Source organism: Crinia signifera, chromosome 3, assembly GCF_055691185.1.
Source record: "Crinia signifera chromosome 3, ASM5569118v1, whole genome shotgun sequence".
Taxonomy (NCBI): Eukaryota; Metazoa; Chordata; class Amphibia; order Anura; family Myobatrachidae; genus Crinia; species Crinia signifera.
In genome coordinates this window covers 304,755,680-304,779,300 of record NC_139219.1, presented here as the reverse complement: position 1 = coordinate 304,779,300, position 23,621 = coordinate 304,755,680, and the positions used below count along the sequence as shown (strand labels likewise).

Sequence of the window (23,621 nt, the reverse complement as noted above, 5' to 3'; positions counted from 1 at the left end):
ATGGTCTACATACCCTAGGTCGATAGTGACAGAATTTCAGCATTAAGCTTAAGGTCGACATTGCCATGGTCAACATGAGTTTTTCAAGTTTTCAATTGTTGTCTGTGTCGCCATGGACACCGTATAAGGGTTGCGCGTCCCCTCGCTTGACTGCGCTCGGCACAATATTGTATTCTCACTCTATGACCACTTGGATAGTAAAGTATGGAAACCACCTTTTAAAAAAAAAAAAAAAAATAAAACCTTGAAAAACTCATGTTGACTTGTCGACCATAAACTTGTTCTGTCAATGTCGTCCTAGGGTATGTTGACCATTCTTAGGTGTCGACCATTAGTGTTCCACTTAGTGACTGTGACCCAGGGACCCCATACCGTATGCTATGTGTGAGCTCTGTATAGATACTGCATATATGTGTATTTCTAACATACTGTGTTGCCTTATTTTACTTTCTCCGTGTCAAATGTACTAAAGCTTCTAAAATGGAAGCGGGGATGTTGCCCGTAGCCTATTCTGTCTATCATTTCTCTATTGCATCCTAGAAAATGAAAGATCAAATCTGATTGGCTGTTGGGGGGATTCAATTTTTTTTTTTTTTTAAGCTTTATTGAATTGACCCTTTTATTGACAGCAATAATGCATTTCCTTCTTCTAACAACATTATTTATAGCTAATATTTTTTTATAAGTATCGTAATGAAATTAAGACAGTGTTTAATTAAACAACTGATAATTGGGCTAAATCAAGTGATCGTTCCGAGCCATACGTGACCCCGGAGACTATGCTTTGCATGACCAAGTGCTATTTATGTGGAATAACCGATGTATCACATCCTTGTCCCGCTGGTACTGGTCAGAGAGCTCGCTACACTACAGTGCTCTTGGCAGCACTGCACCATGTATATCTGCAAAATACAATGGGCCACTTTCTCTAAGCTTCAAAAGTGATAAAATGGAGAGTGATAAACAGCCAGCCAATCAGCTCCTACCTGCCATGTCACAGACTGTGTTTGAAAAATTACAGGCAGGAGCTGATTGGCTGTCTGTTTATCACTCTCTATTTTATCACTTTTGAAGCTTAGAGAATCTGTCCCACTGTCTCTTTATTGTGTGCGTGACCTTATTTTGTTCTGTTTTGTACTCTACATGCATTTCTCAGCATACTGTATGTTCTCTAGATGTGGGATAACACCTGCACAGTGTCTCCTGCTGGTAGGAATAACACTTACAGGGTCTAATTCAGGCTTGTACGCTATGCCGATGTTTTCAGAATTCAGTGATTTTTGGAGGACGCCACTATCGCTCTGCACATATGAAATGCTGGCTTTGCCAGTCCGCTCACGGTGAGGATTGCAGAATGGTTGACAGGAAGTGACCATTTAGGGGAGTTAACTGCCATTTTCATGGCATGTACAGTCTGTCAGCTGCGATCGTGTGCACAGAGAAACATGGCACCTGCTTTACTACTGCTGCATCCATAGAAACATAGAATCCAGTCTGCGTACCTCTATACTCCACCTGCTCAATCTCACTTCTCACTTGGCGACAGCTTCGTTTGTTAACATTAAAAGTTACGTAGCCTAGAAAATCGCAATTGCATTAGCGCACAAGTCTGAATCGAGCCACAGAGTTTTTTAAGTCAGATTCAGAGATGAACTTGAATGACAATACTGTTTTTCACAGTCTAAAAATGATTGAAAAAATGTTCTGGGTTTTATGGTTCGGTTATCAAACCCGGTTTTCCCACCAAACACTGGCTGACTGTCGTACAGCCAACCTCCTGAAGTGAATAGAGGTCACCTCCGTATATTGTGCAGTCTATGGAGATGCAGCATTTATCAGGGTGCCCCACTCTTGTTTCGCTACAGTATCATGTGCAGTCTAGAGCCAGTTTTATTATTATTACTCCTGTACCTAGGACAATACGGTTGGGTTTCCTGTCCCCAGTCAGTAGTGCTCCTTTCCCCACCCTTGTTTCGCTGCAGTATTGCGTAGTCTAGAGCCAGTTTTATTATTATTGCTCCTGTACCTAGGACAATACGGTTGGGTTTCCTGTCCCCAGTCAATAGTGCTCCTTTCCCCACCCTTGTTTCGCTGCAGTATTGCGTAGTCTAGAGCCAGTTTTATTATTATTACTCCTGTACCTAGGACAATACGGTTGGGTTTCCTGTCCCCAGTCAATAGTGCTCCTTTCCCCACCCTTGTTTCGCTGCAGTATTGTGTAGTCTAGAGCCAGTTGTATTATTATTAATCCTGTACCTAGGACAATACGGTTGGGTTTCCTGCCCCCGGTCAGTAGTGTTTCTCCATTGTCTCAGACTGAATGGGTAAGGTGTTGGTTTGGCAGACCATGTTGGGAGACACAGGAACTCCCCAACCAGCGTCAGCCCTTGTCACTGCCCTGATAACACTGTGCACAGTAAATCAATACTGACTACTCTTCTCCCTCCACTTCTTCACCTTATTCCTTTTTTGTCTCTGTGGGCTCAATTCAAGTTCACTTTGCGAATTCGCAGCACAAGCAATTACTGATACACCGCGCATGTTATGCAGCTTTGCTCGCTGCTCACAGGGTGATTGGTTACCCTGCGGGGTTACCAATAGGTAGGGGGTTCCGCTGGTGTTTTCTGAACGTCCTCCCAGAACGTTCAGGCATTCCCTGGCCTTTGAAAGGGAGGGCTGCTAACGTCATCAGCAACCCTCGGCTTCCTACGCATAGCTCCATAAGCATTCCCAGGCGGGCACAGGGTGGTATTTACCTACTTGCCGGGCTCCGAACACTTGCAGCACAGAGAGTCGGCCTGAATAAGGCCCTGTGTCCATTCTCATTTTCCAATCCACAATGCCATTAGGATCACAATTCGTAATCGGCAACAACAGAGCCAAATAAAGAGAGAGCGATACGGTAGTACCGTAGGACAACAGATTCCCCTCATGTACAAAACTTTGCCTTGTTTCTGTTAGTACATTATTACATTGGAAAATATATGAAGTTATTCATTTGTAATTTATGTTATGTTGTTTTATTCCAAGCATGTTTGTAGCTTAGCAGACTCCAAATGTCCCTCTATGTTTCAGATATTTGCTGAGAGTTTGCTGTGTTCAAGCCGCCAGGAGATCATCCAGCTGGCCGGGCAGATGATGCATTGCAGTGCGGTCTCCATAGATCCTCCCATAAGCCTCAGCTTGGGGTACAGAGTCAAGTATGAGAAGAGCGTGGAACTGGTGCTGGCGGCCAGCAGAGAGTACTTCAATTCATCCGCCACCCTCACCGACACCTGCATGGACTTGGCAAGGTACAGAAAAATGATATGTCCCTTATAACATGAAGCGGTCATCTGCTGTCAGGCATCAAGTGGTCCTTTACTAATTTACTAGGAGGTAATAATGGATAGGGTCACCTTGTTTCCCCAGGAGATTGTATAAAATCATCTGCCTGGACGTATATGGACTTGGTGATGGAGTATGACCTTGCTAGGCTATCAGGTTATTGTCCTTCTCCTCCCAACAGCTTCATATTGGATTAGTGTCTCTGCCTTCTGACTGAGTACTCCGTCCTTTTCATACTAAGGGCCTTATTCAGCTTGGTCCAAGTTGTAGTTGACTGTGAGTAGATAGACCGAAAAAGAACCCCCCCAATCTGCAGATGGATCCCTGGCCACCCACAGATCCATATGCAAATTCTCTCTGCACATGTTACATCTGCCCCCCTGCAGTGCACATGGTTTTGTCCATCTGAGAAGGAATTCGCCTCTAAGAGTGAACTAGAATAAGGCCCTTAGTACCAGTCTTTTTAAAATGAGTTTCAGGCTCAGGGAAAAAGCTTCCAGACAGAATCTCTAATTGAATAACATACTGTAGGTGTGTACATCTGAGCCGCACGGAGCAGGCTTTCTGCTTTCTTGTGCAGTGTATAGACGCATTCAGGGGCTTTAATGGAACATTTGCGAGCGCTCCGCTGAGAACAGCAATAATGGAAGTTCAGAGAGCAGCGTTTAAATAAGAAAAGTTTTATTATACCGCCGAAGTTATAATAAGCCGAGTCGGAGTTATTTGTTCTCTGCCAGAGATTTCATTTGTTTTACGATCTGGTCAAAACCTCCAGACAGATTTTTTTGCTTGCTTAGACTAAATAATATCCTGACGCTTGAGCTAATCCTCTGCCGGGATGCTGCCGCGCCTCTGTTGGTTTACCGTTTGGCTCTGCAGGGCACTGCGCATTATCGTTTTCATGTTGGTACATGAATAGTCGGAATTGTGGGAATGTAAAAACTGAAGAACGGGGGGGGGGGATTATTATTAAAATAAAAAAAATTGGCGTGTCAAACATGGGAGCCTACAGAAGCACACGTTACTCCCCAGGTGTAGAAGGTGATCAGACTTCAGCTCCAGGAGCCGTTCTCCAGGGCCCCACATGCATATAGCAGACACTAGGGTGTAACTATAATAGGTGCGGCTGCTATGGGACCCAGAGCTATAGTGGGCCCTTCTGCCATGACACAGAAATCTGTGTTACAGAATATGCATTTTTCACCACTGGGTGGTACACAGGGGCCCTTACAAACTTTTTTTATGGGGGGGACAAATATCTAGTTACACCACTGCCCATACACTATGATCTACAGCAGAATAGCTGCAGTCACTCCTATCAGAACCTATTCTGGCTCTTCTGACTTGCGGGTATTTACTAGTATTCTCGTGCTCTGCGTATGCACCTGTGATCCATAGATGGCATGGTGTATCCAATACGCTCAATGCATGAGCACCCGTGACTTGGCAAAGATGAGAGCTGTCTGTAGTTGCGCACAGACGTACTACTACCGCAAGCCTCGGTGGTCAGTGTGAACTAAAATATAGCTTGTCGGGTTGCTAATAAGACACAGCTTTTGAAAATAAGACGGATGCCATGGATAAGTCCCAAAAAGTGATAAAGTGGGAGTGATCACACAGCAGCCTATCAGCTCCTACCTGTCATTTTTCAAACCCAGCCTGTAACATGGCTGGAAGGAGCTGATTGGCTGGCTGTCGCTCTCTATTTGATCACTTTTTGAAGCTTGACACGTCTGGCCCACAGTGAGGACACAATGTATCTGTACTATTATTTTTCTGTGCAAGTGTTTCCATGCAAACGGGTGCATTTCTGGACACTATGGGCTCATCTTCTACCTGCCTGAGAGCTTCAGGGGGCGGGTAGTATTGGCGACTATGTTTGCCGCATGGTTACAACTCTGTTATGTTAAAAACAAAAATATGTTACTGATGTAACTGTGTTCTATTAACGGTTTTGTGTAGAAGGACCCAGAAATAGTTCAACTTGCTCCTTTGTATTAATTATTTCATTGTGTAATTCGCTAAAAAAGAACTTGTTTTTGTAGTGCATTTTTAATCCCGCGCCCACGGATTCTCTGCTTCTTCTTACATAGTTTACATTTTGGAAAAACAACAATCCTAAATTTCCAAGAGGGAGCGAACTATGAATAAAGGGCCTGATTCGGTACTTGTGGAGTATCACGGCTCCCATCGCATGCCATCGCATGCCATATATAGTGGCATGCGATGCGATGCGATTTTTACAGATTTTGGCCGTTTTTTGACAAAATTGTATGCAATCGCATCGCATGCGATCGCATACGATTTTGCACTGAAAAGCATCCAAATGCATTGGAATTAGTATTAAACATGTTCAATGGCCCCCAACTGGCATTTTTGAGGCTGTACCACCCCCACTATCAACGCGAACCCAGCGAGCCCGCGAGGGGCGGCGGTACGCGTCCTACGACCTTTTCATACCCCCACTATCCACGTCGGCGTGGAGTTGAGAATAGAAAGTGTGGCAAGCGCAGCGAGCCACCGAGCCCGAAGCGTGGCAAGGGGACGCGGACACCTGTGAAGCCCGTGAGGGGACGCGGATACCTGTGAAGGTATCCGCGTCCCCTCGCGGGGCTCGCCGCGCTTCAGGCTCGGTGGCTCGCTGCGCTCGCCACACTTTCTATTCTCAACTCCACGCCAACGTGGATAGTGGGGGTATGAAAAGGTCGTAGGACGCGTACCGCTGCCCCGCGCGGGCTCGCTGCGCTCGCCACGCTTCGGGTTCGCGTTGATAGTGGGGGTGGTACAGCCTCAAAAATGCCAGTTGGGGGCCATTGAACATGTTTAATACTAATTCCAATGCATTTGGATGCTTTTCAGTGCAAAATTGTATGCGATGCGATTTTTTTGCATACGACGGGCATCGTGGGAGCCGTGATACTTCACAAGTATCCCTGATTCTAGTGCCTTCGGTCCCCAGCGTGCTCGCACTGGTGACCGATGTCTCTGCCCTTCGCATATAGTCATTCTGTGAGGGCGTGGTGCTCACACGGGGAGGGGCGTGACCTGGGTGGTGGCGTCGCTCCGACATGGGAACGCACCGCGTTTTATGGGCATTGCTGCAAACCCTGGGCATTCCCATTTAAATGCGGCCTTGACACAGTGTCACATGATGTCAGCCGCCCGCCGTGTCTTAGTCCCGGAGCCCGCAAATATAAGCCAGTCTCCACTGGAGATCCCAGGAGAAACCATTCGATGGTTGCCAAAATCATAGTTTCAGGGAGGGGGGGTTTGGTTTCAGGGAGGGGGGGGGGGGGGTTTGAAATCTCCTGCCTCTGATTTCCACTACATGCCTCCTCTACCCCGTACCGTTCTCACCCTCACTTTGTTTTCCTCCTACTGGCTTTCAACAACGTTTACATCCTGAATAGTCTGACCACCCTGACCTACATGTTAAAAAATATTCCTCAAAATTCTTAAGCAATCACTTTTTCATTGGCCTTTAAGTCTGACAATGCATGTCCTCTTGGGTTTACATACTAATAGCAGGTACAGATGCTAAAGTTGCTAGACACCGTTGGCTGTAAGGGTCGGTTTCGGAGTACGAAGAGCTATCCAGGGTTTGCCAAGACTTACCGCTGTTGAAGCTGACACGCTAGGGTACTGTTGTCCATTGGTGCAACTTTAAGGCCTACAGAGGAAATGTTGACTCTTTAAAACTCCTTTGAAGAGTTTTCGCTTTAGGATATTATCTGCCCCACTATAATAACACTGTAAACGGAGTTACTTATATGATCTGCCTTCATCGATTGAGTCGTGCAAGGCGGATAGATCTTAGGGTTGGCTTTAAAGGGTTGACCTATTGACTTGGACACTGTTGACCCATCATCTGGGTCCCCATGCAAAATAAATAGACTCTTGCTGCTATTACTAGCCTGGACTTACCCTACCTGTATGTTGGTCCTGCTCAATGTTCTTGGTCACTGTCAGTGTAAGAATCAGGAGGATGTGAAATTAGATTGAGTTGCAACATTTCTAATAGAACATCCTCCTTGAATATTCCATGCCTCAGATTTCCTCTTTGTGTTGCACTCTCAGGATTATTACATTATTCTCCTGAAAAGAAGTATTTATAGAGAAGCAGCCTGTTCCAGTCTTCCGAGGCCTCCTTCTCTATTTGATGTAATTGCTCCTGACAGGGTGTTGATAGCAATTGATTTTCCGTTTGTCCTCCATTGTCAAGGATAAAATCAACCTACATTGTTTTATGGAGAATCTGTAACCGCACAATGCACAAGTGGAATGTGATAATGCATTATACATGTAGGCAAGATGTCCTAGATTCGGGTGGCCCTGGTGGCAATGTCACAGTCTGTGAAGCAGAATCATGATCAGCTGTAATGATCTTGGTCATACTCTTGCTAACTTCCTTGGATGCTGACCTACAGTATTCATCGTGGTCACCGGGAATATGTGTTTGGTCGAGCTGATGAAATCCTGTCCGGCAACTGCACAGGAACATTGACACCCATCCCAAGTATCAGCATTGCAGCAGTCATAACAGCGGGTATAATCCCCTTGCCAGCTAAATGGGCGCTCTCTCATGTACAGTATGGCATAAAATGACTAAAACCGCCACAAGCAATCGCTTAAATTATGACACTAGTTAATTCTCACATGATGATTCTGAGACTCATGGAGGGTTTCTTCTAGCGAGTCATCTTCATTACACATTCACCAGAATAGCAAAATATTAAAAACCGCTGGTTTCTTGCTTTCCTTTCTGCAACACGTATAAATATTAAAATCTAAATTGAGAGCCACTATTCGGCGAGGAAGGGTTAAATCTTCCGCATTCTTGGCTTGCGTTCTGCAGTGCATTGATATATTTTTCATGAAACAATATAAGTTGGTTTCTTCTGTTCCAAACCTGCCTTTAATTTCATTTTAAAATGTTCCAAGCAACACTTTATTTTCTAGGCCTATTTCCTGAAGCGGCCCAACAGCGGAAGTGTGACACCAATTCCCTGCGTATTTGTGAAAATTCGCAGATCTAATTCCCTACTGAACATTTGCTAGACGGGTGTTTTTTATATACCGTAGAATCAAGTGCCTCTAACCCTTATTAATCCTAGCATATGTAGCATGAATCCGGCATTTTTTTGCTTCTTATTCCTGTAATTTACTGAGAGTTGTTGCCCCATCGTTATGCAGATGAGAGGAGACGAGACCGATTTAGCAGCAGACTGGCACACTTTGGGCAGTGAGCTAAAAAATTAATTACACTCATTCTATTTTTGTTTTCTATCTTTTTTTTTTTTTCATCGGTTAGGCAGACAATTCCGTACTTGTTATTCTGAAGTCACAATATAGCTTTAGGTGGAGATGACACAAATACAAACTAATGCTAAAATATTTCTAGGGTCATTATTATAGTAAAATATATTGGTGACTCATAGAGAGCTCTGTTTGTATCTATCTATCTATCTATCTATCTATCTGTCTGTCTATCTATTTGTGGAAGAGAAGGCTGGTGTTTACTGGACTGTGGTCCCACATCATTTTTGTCTGAGACTGACATTTCAAATATTTAGAAGGGAACCCCAGAAGTGCTTGTCACCGACCTGGATTTTTTGGTCGCTTCATATCTCCCTTCTCAATCTAAATTGATTTTATCTATCAATATGTACCATAGAAAATGCTTTTAGATGTTTGGATCCAGATCATACGATCCTTTCCTTTTTGTTCATACCCCTGATGAAGTCAAACTGATGAAACGCGTTGGGTATCTTCTTCAATAAACAGCTTTTAACCTGAACAAAAATGTGATCCTTATTCCGAACATATCTGGACATCAGATAAGTGATTTTGTATTTTAAAGTTTCATATTGTATTGTGCTGTTGGGTGGTAATACATAATTAGCACACTCCGATATACCCCTTTATCTATCTATCTATCGCCTCTCACTCAACCATACCATTAAAAACATATTTTCAAAACATAATTACATATATTCATAATTACCTAAATTGTAAATTCCTGTGTGGGATCAATCCTACTCAGATTGCGTAACGTTAAAACCAACTGCCTAATTTTGTGTAGGTCCCAAAATGGCATGGACTGCACAAGACCTCTGTAGATGATCATGTAAATCAGGTGTTGAGGCCTCTGTGGCACGTACTGGCTTTTCCTAAACTATCCCACTGATGCTCCCACAGATTATATAAAAAAGGAAAGTTCTTTACTGTTACCAAACAGCGCTCAAAAAATACTTTGGTGTTAAAATGATCCATATAGCTCCTGTATGTTCTGAATTGAAGTTCACTTTTAATTCTTCTTTTCTCTTTTTTTCTTCCCTGTAGTAGTCAGAGGTTCATATGAAAAAGATAAATAAAAATATATGGTGTCCTATATCTTTAAATGAAAGAATATGCGTTTAAATCTCTTAGAGACAGCAGGAAACCTTCTATAATTAGCGTACCGTACCGTACTCACACCTACTTGGAGCTACTTCCACACATAAAGGTATCTTTAGAGTGTGTCTATATAGAACAAAACACTTTCAAGGGTGTACCGTACTCACACTGCTACCGATTAGAATCCTCATACTGTATAAAGGTTTCTTTCTCCAACGAAATACCCAGTGATGAGGGAATTCCAAAAAGGGAGGTCGTACCCAACTTGCAGCTTAACAGTCTGTGGAACTCCTATAACATTTTCTTTGTGGGTCTCCAGACCCTCGGAATCCAGATATCCAGATAATTCCAATGGGACATACAGATAGAGCGCCTCTCAGCCAGCGCCGGGGCTCGCCAGAATCCCCCCGCTGGCATGATGGCTCTCCATGTGCGTCCCACACGAACGTGCACCCCAGTTTCCGTGTGGCAGGGGGCGCTAACCCTGCCCATCTCCGCTTCATGGAGACGGGCAGGGTTATATGGGCAAAGTGGGGGCGAGTGTCGGGGACCGGTGGGGATCTCCATTGTACGGGACGCCCGCGCGTCCCCTTCTGGCAGTTAGCGATGCAACCACCAGACCCCCACTGGATGGAGTGTGCTCCATCTGTAGGGACCAGAAAGATAAATGTTGTTTTCAAATGTATGTTTTAATATAATATGTTAAAACACAAAAGGAAACCCAGTGAAAACTGTCTATGTCTGAAACAGATAAAACAATGTCACTTTTTTCAGGGGGTGAGAGTCTGGAACAATAACCCCCTGTGAGTGTCAAAAAGTTCTTAAACATAGATAAGAAGTCACCAGGATCACAGTTCTCTCCAACACGTTTCGACTTCAGCAAGTCTTCTTCAGGGTGACAACCTTGCTGAAGTCGAAATGCGTTGGTGGAGAGAACTGTGATCCTGGTTACTTGTCTATGTTTAAGAACTAGAAAAGGGGAGAATATGACCTATCTGGCGCTCCTTTAGTCCGATTCCGTAGTGAAGTCGCGCTGATGCTCTCCACATATAGAAAGGGGGGAAAGTCTCATAGTGAAGTACAGCTTTTAATTTAGGTGGATAAACGTACAATGATATGTAAACAATACAATATTTAATTTTAAGTCTGTAGGAATGCCAGCACAAACAATGGATAATTGCCAGAGAGACGTTTTGAACCGTAACCAAACCGTTCTAGATTGGTCAGCGGTAAATAAAGGAGTCCCAGTTACTCTATATAGCTCCAAAGCTCTGGACCTCTTACTTCTATCTCCATCTAAAATGAGTTCCAGATGTACTTTTCCAATCCAGGGACCATGCATTGGAATTGAAGACAAAACACATATTATTTGCCACTTTTCATCCGATTTCTCAGCCCTATCCATCGAAATCGGATGAAAAGAAGTGAAATTGCGCTAATGTGTGGCCAGCTTTACTTTTACGGGACCCAACCCCAAAATGACATAAAAAAAAAAACAGTTTGCTCCTGGAGTGGATGGCATGTTCACTGCCCACTCTGCGGCCAGGACATTGAATCCCGACCGCCAAGCTCAAGTCGAGCAAAGCGAGAACGGGACAGGGGCACGGCTATCGAGCTTGCTCGATAGCGGTACCCCTGACATTGAATACCCCCCCTAAAAGTGATCATAATTAAATGTGAATTGGTCAAAATAGGTTTGAAAATTGTCAAATAAACATTGCTATTCATCATGATGACCTGCAATAAGGGAAATATCTATTTTTAACACAACATTTTTCGTTTGAATTTATATAACAAATGTGAGCAACTCTGGCATTTTTTTTCTTTGCATATCTCTCACAAAGATGTGGGCACTCAAAGGGCGATATTCATTGCCCTCGGCAAAAGCGGGGTTTGTACGGCGAGGATGGCATTTTTTAGCAAGGAAATGCCATCCTCGCTGTCCAGCCCCCTTGTCGGCTGCTCGCCGTGTTCAAAGTTCCGCTGAACGCAGCAAGCCCACTGCATATAGCAGCGAACCTCGCCGTTCTGACTGCCGCACTTGCAGATTCCACCTCTTTGAAAAGACCAAGCGAGGTGGAAACGACGAGTGCGGGGCTAGTATGGAGATCTCATAGAAATGTAGTATGGAAATACTGTAGTATGGAGATCTCATAGAAATGTAGTATGGAAATACTGTAGTATGGAGATCTCGTAGAAATGTAGTATGGAAATACTGTAGTATGGAGATCTCGGACAAGGTGACCCCGTTAGTCGCACTGGCAGTGATTGGGAATGTTAAATGTCCTGTTTTGCAAAACGACATAAAGATGACACTACGCTTTAATTGCACTTATAATTGCACATAAAAGCTGTGTATTCTATTCTGCTTGTGCATACATTTATATCCCCACTCCCTTCCTCTCCCTCTGTGTTTTGCTGTTCATCATTAATATGGTCTAGGCCTTTCATACTCTGGTCACTAGTTATACAATAATCCACCATGGGAACATACTGTATGTTTAATTAGTAACAGTAAATCTGTTTTATTCTAATTTACATACCAGCGCCAAGCGTCCGTATCGCAGTACAGAGAAATGACACTAATACACAACTCATCAGTATAGGAAAGGTTCAAATAAACAGTAAAGTGATATAATCGGGTAATAAACAGCTCTCACAACTATTGGACTGGCATAGAGAAAGGTCCAAGCCTGCTGCCTTCATAGCAGGAGCCCACAACATGGAGGGCCCTGCTTATTAGGGGAGGGGAGGACTGATGGCATGAAGTAAGAGTTTGAGGGGGCATCGTGACAATTCATGGCTGTAATCGACAAAACGGGCCCGACCGCTTTCAAAGTCAGGCCCGATCTGTCGATCTGCCTTTTCACTGCTGTCGCACAAGACAGCATTGAATAGGCGCCCGGCGCTATTTCCTCAATCGGAAATAGCGGCGGGAATTGAAACCCCCCCATAGTGTGCTACACTTCAAGAAAGGTCGAAAGAAATGTGTACCACATACATATGCGACGAATGGTAATAAAGTATATCGCTGTACTTCATACATGCATGTTGGTACTTGTTTCCTAGCACGGCCACAACGATGTTGATCTGGGGCATCGCAGGTAAAAAAATCGCGTCAGTCGCATCGCATGCGGGCTAAAAAATCGCATGCGATGCGACCGACGCGATGCCCGCGATTTCCCATAGGGAACAATGTAAAATGCCTCAATTTAACCAAATCAACATAGGGAACAATGTTAAATGTGCCAGACACCCCAAAAAACCCCCCTGACCAGTGAAATGGACCCCCAAAATACTTAACGCCACCCCACGATCAACGTCAACCCGAAGCGTGGCGAGCGCAGCGAGCCCACGAGGGGCGGCGGTACGCGTCCTCCGACCTTTTCATACCCCCACTATCCATGTCGGCGTGGAGTTGAGAATAGAATAGTGTGGCAAGCGCAGCGAGGATACCTTCACCGGTAAACGCGTCCCTTCGCGGGCTTCACAGGTATCCACGTCCCCACGCGGGGCTCGCCACGCTTCGGGCTCGGTGGCTCGCTGCGCTCGCCACACTATCTATTTTCAACTCCACGCCGACGTGGATAGTGGGGGTATGAAAAGGTCGGAGAACGCGTACCGCCGCCCCTCGCGGGCTCGCTGCGCTCGCCACGCTTTGGGTTGACGTTGATCGTGGGGTGGCGTTAACTATTTTTGGGGGGGCCATTTCACTGGTCAGGGGTGTTTTTGGAGTCTCTGGCCCATTTAACATTGTTCCCTATGTTGATTTGGGTAAATTGAGGCATTTTACATTGTTCCCTACGGGAAATTGCGGGCATCGCGTCGGTACCATCGCATGCTTTTTTTGGCCGCATACGATGCGACCGACGCGATTTTGACTTTTTCAATGCATTTCAATGGGAAATCGCAGGCATCGCGTCGGTCGCATCGCAGACCATTAAAAATTACCCGCGATTGTGGCCGTGCTAGGAAACAAGTACCTGCATGTTTATACTGCTGCTGTATTGTAAATGATATGTTTATTATTGTGCTTTTAGTATTAGAAGCAGGGACATTGTTACGGACAATGTGTTTCCATGGGTGATTTACAACAAGTTACATGTTTGAGCTTCTTTAGGACATGCCTTGGAGTCTACACACTTTCTGCTTCATGGCATCTGTTGTGTCGGGGATCCGCTCCTTTTGTCACCTTATAATGTGTTTATAGATTATATTGCTGTAATCACACTACCTAGGTCCCATTTATCCCTTTCCCATTACCAATATTATCACCTGAGAAACTTGTCTCCTGAAATACTCAGTGCCACTGTGAACATTGAGACGAGACAGTCTGATTGGATGTCCTATCCATTTCTGAGCTGTTAGTTTGCTTTTAGGTAATTTCTAGCCCGGGCATGTCCAAACTATGGCCCTCCAGCTGTTGTGAAACTACAAGTCCCATCATGCCTTGCTTCAGTTATGCTATTAGGGAATGCTAAAACTATGGCAAGGCATGCTGGGATGTGTAGTTTCACAACAGCTGGAGGGCCACAGTTTGGTCATGCCTGGTCTAGCCATATGCAGTATCCTCCTTTGCTACAACTATGTTTGTACAGTTATGTATATACTGACACACCTAGGGACAAATGTAATAGGGTGTGAGAATAAGACAGTGAGAGATTTTGGGAAAGTTTTCCCTTTTTTTTTTTTTAAAGCGCCAATCATTTACATGGTAAAAAATGATTGGCGCTTTAAAAAAAAAGGGAAAACTCTCCCAAAATCTCACTTTCTGATTCTCACACCCGATTACATTTGGCCCCTAGTCTGATAACATTTAGCCTGGGCAGGTGATTGAGTTGTGTCGTGGTCTCACCTTTGGTGGTTACTGTATTTGATCTGGTATTTTTTATATAGGAGGTAAGTGGTTTTAGGTGCTTTGCTGTAGACATAGACTTAATTGGATTAAGTGATATTTAAATTTGTACATGAGCTGGTTAGCGATTGATCAGTTATTAATGACTAATGAGGGTGAATTATGTATCCTGTTTTTTCTTTTGCAGGGGCTGCTTACAGCTAATTACCGACTGTCCCGATTCCGTGCAGGAGGAGCTCGACCTTATACGTTCCCTGAGTTATCTGGATGAATTTGGAGTAACAATTCTGCCATTACAAGGTATAGAAGTAGAAATATATTGTGTTTTTACAAGTCTGGAGTACAGCACCTTTCTCATATTGGGGCAGATGTATTAGCCTTAAATGCAATGGTGATAAGGAGAGATAAATGTCCAGCCAATCACCTCCTTACTGACTTTTTTTCATACACAGCCTGTAACATGACAGTTAGGATGTGATTGGCTGGATGTTTATCTCTCTTTAACACCTTTGCATTTATCTCTTGTTAAGGCTTAATACATCTGCCCCTTTATGCTTACACTAGCAGAAGTATTGTTTTTTGGCAGGGTTTAAATCGTACCAATGTTATTGGTGGGCAGATGTGCTAAGCCTGGTGAAGTGATAAAGAGTAAGGTGTTAATGTTGCAACCAATCAGCTCCTAAAGGGGTTATCCACATGGTGAGATTGCCTTGTGACTGGATCCCTATTCGACCAATCGGGATCAAATCGCAGGGCAAAAAAAACAAATTTGATTTTGACTATATAGTACAGAACTGGGTACTTATGTAGTAACTGGGCTGCCGATTTTGAAATCGGGTCCATCGCATCGCATCGCACCCGACCATATCGCATGCGATGCGATGCGATGGACCCGATTTTTCCATAGGATTCAATGTTAAAATGGACTGAGTCCATTTTAACATAGAATTCAATGGGAAAAGGGGTCCTTTTCATACCCCTACTATCCAAGTGGTCATGGAGTTGGATATAAACCTGTGGCGAGCGTAGCGAGCCACCGAGCCCGAAGCGTGGCGAGCGTAGCGAGCCCCGCGAGGGGACACAGAATACCGTCCCCTCGCGGGGCTCGCTTCGCTCGCCACGCTTCGGGCTCGGTGGCTCGCTACGCTCGCCACAGGTTTATATCCAACTCCATGCCCACTTGGATAGTAGGGGTATGAAAAGGACCCCTTTTTCCCATTGAATTCCATGTTAAAATGGACTCAGTCCATTTTAACATTAAATCCTATGGAAAAATCGGGTCATCGCATCGCATCGCATCGCATGGTCGTATGCGATGCGATGCGATATCGCATCGCATCGCATCTGATTGTATGCCTTAACTTAAGGCATACAATCAAAAAATCGGCAGCCCAGATACTACATAAGTACCCAGAACTGTACTATGTCTATACTATATAGTCTTGCCTGCACAGTCTATCTATTTGGTAGACTAATTGGGATCAAATTGGCACCAAATATGGCAGAAAACAGATTTTGATTCAATTTTGCCTATATAAGCGATGGTCGCTGATGAAAAGCAGAAGCCGCTGGTTACGGTAGCACGCTCCTGGCGACAGTCGCCTTGTACACACGGAGATATGGTGGCTCAGCGACCATATCCCCGGCGATAATGGCTAAAATCGCACCAGGACTTAAGGGGCTGATTAAAAAAAAAAAAAAATGCAAAGAAAATAAAAGGAAATCTTGTACAGTATGTAAAATAGGGGATTGACTGCATCAGTCACAGGCTGCTTCAGAAGTGTGCCCGCTAGTGGATCTTATATCTGTATACAGTACGTCACTTTTATTGCAAAATACATGAGAGGGTGATCAATATGGAGACAATCACATGCACATGATCTAAATACAGACCTATTACTCTCTCGAGCTACAATCTTTAAATAAGGCATTGGTTTGTAAATCAGGGGCCGCTGGCAGATGTTCATTTTGGAAGTTTACCATATTTTTCCTTAGGAAATCGAGGGTACACCATTAGCCTGGGCACTTCTGCAGAGCCTGCTTTCTGTGCCGGCATTTCCTCTCCATTAATAGAAGATTCTCATTTTGCCTAGAGGTACTTTCTCCTATAAGACTTTCTGTCTGGAACTGTGTACCTCTGTGACATGGAGACATCTGTAAGCCTGTCTCATGTTGGCCGTTCAAGGGCCAGGAGCTTGTCTTATCTGAGCAAGACTGAATTTTTTTCTATTAATATGCTTCAAAGTCTAGGCCGGGAGCACAGGGAGCAGAAGCAGGGATCTCGTGTGTGTATAATAGGCTAGACATTAGGAACTGATTAGTTTGGCTAGAAGGGAGTTCTACGGGTGTTTGCTGTATTGTATCGCATTACATGTCACCTACAGCACCCGTCCTCTTATGATGCACACACGGTATTAGTGACCCCTGCTGTCACCCACTACAGATCTTCAGGGCTGTAGTGTTGCTCTCTCATCTTGTCACCGAAGTGATGTCGTTATGTACAGGATGTTATTACCATGCTAATGCTGCCTGGAGCGCGTACAGGGGATTACGGTGACAGCATGTCGCCTTCTCTCTCTTTTTTATATAGTATTACTGCAGTGTCTAGGTGGACATAGGTTATACTTTTTTATAATAAAAAAAATTATGTACAGATATAGAATCTCCTATATATCCTTAGACCGGTTATCCAAAAGGTTTAAATACAAAGAGAAAAGGACAAAAATGTAGAATATAGCTGCCGCTGCGGTGATTTTGGTGTCGATGTTTGAAGCAGTGAGCCAGAGGAGAAGTGGCCCATGGCAACCAATCAGCTGCTCGGTATAATTTTATATTATGCAAATTATAGATATTACTTCAATGCTGATTGGTTGGCATGGGCCACTTCTCCTCTGGCTCACTTCTCCTCCCTTATAACTGCTACATACATCTACCCCTTTGTCCTGTACACCGAGGGGCAATTGTATTAAGCTTGGTGAAGTGATAACGTGGAAGGTGATAACACACCAGCCAATCATCTCCTAACGATCACGTTACAGCCAGGATTTAAAAGATGGCAGTTAGAAGTGGATTGGCTGTAGTTCGTCGGGCGGTGAGTGGATCTGAATCAGACCCATAGAGCAGGAGTTCCCAGACTTTTTTGTTTCCTGTACCCCTTGATTAGGCTTTTCATTTATGAGTACCCCCTCGTCAAATTTTTAGGGGGGTGTGGCCTAAAAAGGGGTGTGTCTTAACAGGGGCAAGTCATACTGGCAATGACGAGAAAAAAAAAAGTGCAACCACTTGACCACAATATAAGCTCAGCCCATTCTGCGGACAGCATATAAAATAACAGAACCTTGTCAAATCTCTATTACTGAAGCAACAGACATTCCAACGGATCACGTTAGCCTTCCAATAGTGCCAGATACACATATGCCCCCAAAAGTGCCAGATACACATATGCTCCAATGGTGCCAGGTATGCCCGCACAGTGCCAGAAACGGGAATGCCACCACGGTGTCAGGTATGACCCCATGGTACTGGGTATGCGCCCACAGTGCCAACAATGCCCCTACAGTGCCAGCAACAAGTATGCCCCACAGTGCCAGCAACAAGTATGCCCCACAGTGCCAGCAATGCCCCACAGTGCCAGCAATGCCCCACAGTGCCAGCAACAAGTATGCCCCACAGTGCCAGCAATGCCCACAGTGCCAGCAATGCCCCACAGTGCCAGCAATGCCCCACAGTGCCAGCAACAAGTATGCCCCACAGTGCCAGCAACAAGTATGCCCCACAGTGCCAGCAACAAGTATGCCCCACAGTGCCAGCAACAAGTATGTCCCACAGTGCCAGCAATGCCCCACAGTGCCAGTAACAAGTATGCCCCATAGTGCCAGCAATGCCCCACAGTGCCAGTAACAAGTATGCCCCATAGTGCCAGCAATGCCCCACAGTGCCAGCAATGCCCCACAGTGCCAGCAACAAGTATGCCCCACAGTGCCAGCAACAAGTATGCCCCACAGTGCCAGCAACAAGTATGTCCCACAGTGCCAGCAATGCCCCACAGTGCCAGTAACAAGTATGCCCCATAGTGCCAGCAATGCCCCACAGTGCCAGTAACAAGTATGCCCCATAGTGCCAGCAATGCCCCACAGTGCCAGCAATGCCCCACAGTGCCAGCAACAAGTATGCCCCACAGTGCCAGCAATGCCCCACAGTGCCAGCAACAAGTATGCCCCACAGTGCCAGCAATGCCCCACAGTGCCAGCAATGCCCCACAGTGCCAGCAATGCCCCACAGTGCCAGTAACAAGTATGCCCCACAGTGCCAGCAATGCCCCCATAGTATTTCCCAGCAGCAGCACACTCACCATTGACGCTGCTGGGGAGAGGACAGTCCAGTGTCCCCCTGCCGTGTAGCTGCCGCCGCTGCTTCTCTCAGGGAAGGAGAGTACAGCACACTGCATATCTCTCCTTCCCTTCCCAGTGACTGGGCTGCCCGCCAATATAAGTTCGTGGGCCGGCTCCTGATTGGCTGCCGGCCCGCAAGCTCTAATTGATTGGCGGACGGGCGGCCAGTCACAGGGAAGCACACTGAGGGGTAGGAGAGATGTGCAATGCACTCACCTCCCCTCCAGCAACCTATCTGACTGCCGCGGCCGCCATTACAGGCCGGGCCTCCGCATACCCCTGAGCAGGTGGACGCGTACCCCCAGGGGTACACGTACCACAGGTTGGGAACCACTGCCCTACAGTATCAGAATAATTGTCATGGCAACCCTAGGTCCAAAGTTTGTTACCAAGAATTTCAGAAAAAATATTAAATAAATGTGCTTATATGTCATTCTTAGGTCCAGTTATGTGGTGATGGGCATAGGCTTGCACACATTGAGTGTAAGGGGTGCACAGGCACCCCCTAATGCTGTGCCCGCCCTTATGAACACCTCCCTGCCGCTAGCAATACCAGCAATACATTTGACCAAAGACTTTTCCTTTTTAAAACTATATTCCATTAAAAGAAGCGCCAATCAGTCAATTATGTGTTAGCATTGTTATTTGTACTAGACCATTGTCATATCACTACATACAGTTCCTGCGTCATCCATATATGGTTTTGAGTCTTTTTGCATGTACCGTTACACAGAGTTCTTAAAAGACTAAAACTGAAATAGGCAGGAGGTTATGGATGGCTGAGAGACATTTTTATATTGTAGCGAGTGCCAATAGATGATGGTAGACACGCCTGATTGGCAGTGTTAGACACACCCAATGGGCAGTATAAGACACTCCCAATAGGTTGTACTAGACCAGGGCTGGGCAACACCGTCCCTCCAGATGTTAATGAACTACACATCCCAGGATGCTTTGCATTAGTTTTGCTATGTGGCCATGCTGAAACTGATGCAAGGCATGCTGGGATGTGTAGTTCATCAACATCTGGAGGGCCGGTGTTGCCCAGCCCTATACTAGACACACCCTTTGATGGTGCACTCCCTAATAAAAAGTGCTGCGCTTTGTCCGGTGGTTAAACTATTTTGGACTAAAGTGCTTCAAGCTATATCTGTAACAGGAATTCCCTTAAATAACTTAACACCAAGATTTTGCTGCCTTGGGGTATCTGGTAATGATGTCCTGGATAAACATTCTAGACAATATATAATTAATTTGTGTACATTGGCTAAGGTTTGCATAGCTAGACTCTAGATGGATTCATCAGGGCCTGATTTTAAGGCCTGGATTTCCTTGGTCAATGTAACAGTGCTACATGAGAAATATTTATATATTAATCGTAAGGCTGAATTTAAATATTATCGTATTTGGTCCCGATGGCTTTCATCAAAATATTCATCACTTAAGATATAATTTAATTAATAGTAGATCAATTTTTAATTCATGTTAATTTGGGAAAGACATATGTTCGAATGAAAAGATATTGATACTGTAAATTATTTATTAACCCCTTCCCGACATTGGACGTACATTTACGTCATGGTCGGGAAGTACTTCCCGACACATGGCATAAATGTACGTCATGGATTTAAACTGTCACCGCGTCTATAGACGCGGTGACAGTTTGGAGATGTCTGCTGTCCCTGACAGCAGACATCCCCCCTCGCCGCCCGGGGGGGGCAGGAATGCCCCCCCCGGTCGGCGATCGCTGTGATTGGCTGTTCAAATGTGAACAGCCAATCACAGCTATTTCTGTGTTACCGGCGGCTATGCCGCTCGGTAACACAGAAAACGGTGGTGATCGGTGCTGTTAAGTACAGCACCGATCACCACCGATCCGCGGACACCCCCTCCCTCCCACCCGGCAGCACTATGTGCTTACCCGGCACCCGGCAGCCGCTCTCCTCCCTCTGTTATGCGCCGCAGCGCTGCCTCCCCCCTCCCTCCCTCCCTCCCTCCCCCCGCCAGCAGCAGCAGCACTAGGGACATAGTAAAAATGAAAAAAAAAAAAAATGAAATGATTATATATATATATATATATATATATATATGTGTGTGTATGTGTGTATATACACACACACACACATATATATATATATATATATATATATGTGTGTATATACACATATATATATATATATATATATATATATATATGTGTGTATATACACACATATATATATATATATATATATATATATGTGTGTATATACATATATATATATATATATATATATATATATATATATATATATATATATATATATATATATATATATATATATACAGATAGATATTCCCGACCGAAGACGTATATATACGTCATGGTCGGGAGGTACTTCCCGACCGAAGACGTATATATACGTCATGGTTTTAAACTGTCACCGCGTCCATAGACGCGGTGACAGTTTGGAGATGTCTGCTGTCCCTGAGCCCCGGTCGGCGATCGCTGCGATTGGCTGTTCAAATGTGAACAGCCAATTGCAGCGTTTTCTGTGTTACCGGCGGCTAAGCCGCTCGGTAACACAGTGATCGGTGGTGATCGGTGCTGTTAAGAACAGCACCGATCACCACCGATCGCCAGCCCCCCCCCCCCCTCCCACCCGGCAGCCCCCCTCACTCCCACCCACCCGGCTGCCGCAGCGCCAGCACCCCTCCCACCCCCCCGCCAGCCGCAGCGCCAGCCCCCCTCCCAAAGCTGGTGACCAAAATGGGGTCACTTGTGGGGGGGTTCCACTGTATTGGTGCTTCGGGGGTCTTGCTAATGCGACATAGCACCCACCATTCATTCCACCACCAAAAATCACTCCTTCCCTTCTGAGTCCTGCCATGCACCCAACTGGTATTTTTTGGTCACATGTGAGGCATTGCCGTACTCGGGAGAAATTGGGGCACAGATTTTGGGGTGCTTTGTATCCTTCATTCCTTGTGAAAATGAAAAATTTTGAGCCAGATCTGCATTTTTGTGTAAAAAAATGTAATTTTTTACAGAAAAATGCAGTTCTGGCTCAAAATTTTTCATTTTCACAAGGAATGAAGGATACAAAGCACCCCAAAATCTGTGCCCCAATTTCTCCCGAGTACGGCAATGCCTCACATGTGACCAAAAAATACCAGTTGGGTGCATGGCAGGACTCAGAAGGGAAGGAGTGATTTTTGGATTTTGCAGCACAGATTTTGGTGGAATGAATGGTGGGTGCTATGTTGCACCAATACAGTGGAACCCCCCCACAAGTCACCCCATTTTGCAAACTACACCCTTCAGGGAATTCATCAAGGGGTATAGTGTACATTTCAAACCCCCAGGGGTTTCACCAATTTTGATACAACTGAGCTGTGAAAATGAAAAATTATTTTTTTTTATTTTCACTGCCCAGTTGTACCACAATTGGTGAAACCCCTGGGGGTTTGAAATGTACACTATACCCCTAGATGAATTCCCTGAAGGGTGTAGTTTGCAAAATGGGGTCACTTGTGGGGGGGTTCCTAACTTTTAGCATCTTATGGTGCCTAGAAACCTACATGGTGCCTAAAAAATAATCTCATAAAAAGGAGGCTCCAAAATCAAGTAGGTGCTCCTTCTATTATGAAGCCTGTGGTTTGGTCACCGTGCACACTAGGGCCACATATAGGATATTTATGAAAACAAAAGAATTGGGGGAATCAATTTTTAGTCACATTTCTCTAGTAAAATCTACTGTATTCGTTAGAAAAATGTATTAAAATTGAAACTCTGCAAAAAAAAATGAAATTTTGAAATTTCACCTACACTTTGTTTTAATTCCTGTGAAACACCTAAAGGGTTAACAAACTTCCAAAATGCTGTTTTGAATACTGTGAGGGGTGCAGTTTTTGAAATGGCATCATTTATGGGGGTGTCTCACATACAAGTCCCTCAAAGTCACATCAGAACTGAACTGGTCCCTAAAAAAATCAGTGTTTGAAATTTTCTTGAAAATTTGAGAATTTGCTATTCATATTTTACGCCTCCTAGTGTCCAAAAAAATGAAAAGGAAGTTGAAATAATGATGGCAACATAAAGTAGACATATGGTCTATGTTAGTTATTAACTATTTTGAGTGGTATGATTATTTGTCTCACAAGCAGAAAATTTAACATTTTGCAAATCGCTAAATTTTCCATTTTTTCACGACATTTTGGTATTTTTCACAAAAAAACACAGACTGTATCGACCCAAATTTACCACTAATTTGAAGTACAATGTGTCACGAAAAAACAATCTCAAAATCACTGGGATAAGTAAAAGCAAAAAAAAGTTATCCCCACTTAAGTGAGACATGTCAGATTTGAAAAAAATGGCTTTGTCAGGAACGCAAAAACTAGCTCTGTCAGGAAGGGGTTAATATTGTATTGATGTGTTTTTTTTTTTTCTTTATATAATTTAATGAATTTATTTGTTTATTTATTTATTTTTATTTATTTATTTATCTATTTATTTATTATTTTTTCTACTTCATCTTCTCAAAATTTCAGTCGATAAATTTGGCTGTTTGCTATGTTAATCTGTGTATCAGAAAATTTAATAAAAATCACTCAATTAAAAAAAAGAAAAAAAAAAAAAAGTGCTGCGCACCCCTATGGTGATTGGCAGG

The 23,621-nt window shown here is 44.4% G+C and overlaps 1 protein-coding gene across 1 annotated transcript in view; it reads left to right on the top strand.

Annotated features, from left to right (window-relative positions):
* The window catches only part of NBAS (NBAS subunit of NRZ tethering complex), a 540,465-nt gene that overhangs the window by 192,717 nt on the left and 324,127 nt on the right, over nucleotides 1-23,621 (top strand). Inside the window, exons 30-31 of the mRNA XM_083178566.1 lie at nucleotides 3,076-3,293; nucleotides 14,766-14,878. Of these exons, the coding sequence (XP_083034692.1) occupies nucleotides 3,076-3,293; nucleotides 14,766-14,878 (331 nt within the window). The remainder of the gene's footprint in view (nucleotides 1-3,075; nucleotides 3,294-14,765; nucleotides 14,879-23,621) is intronic.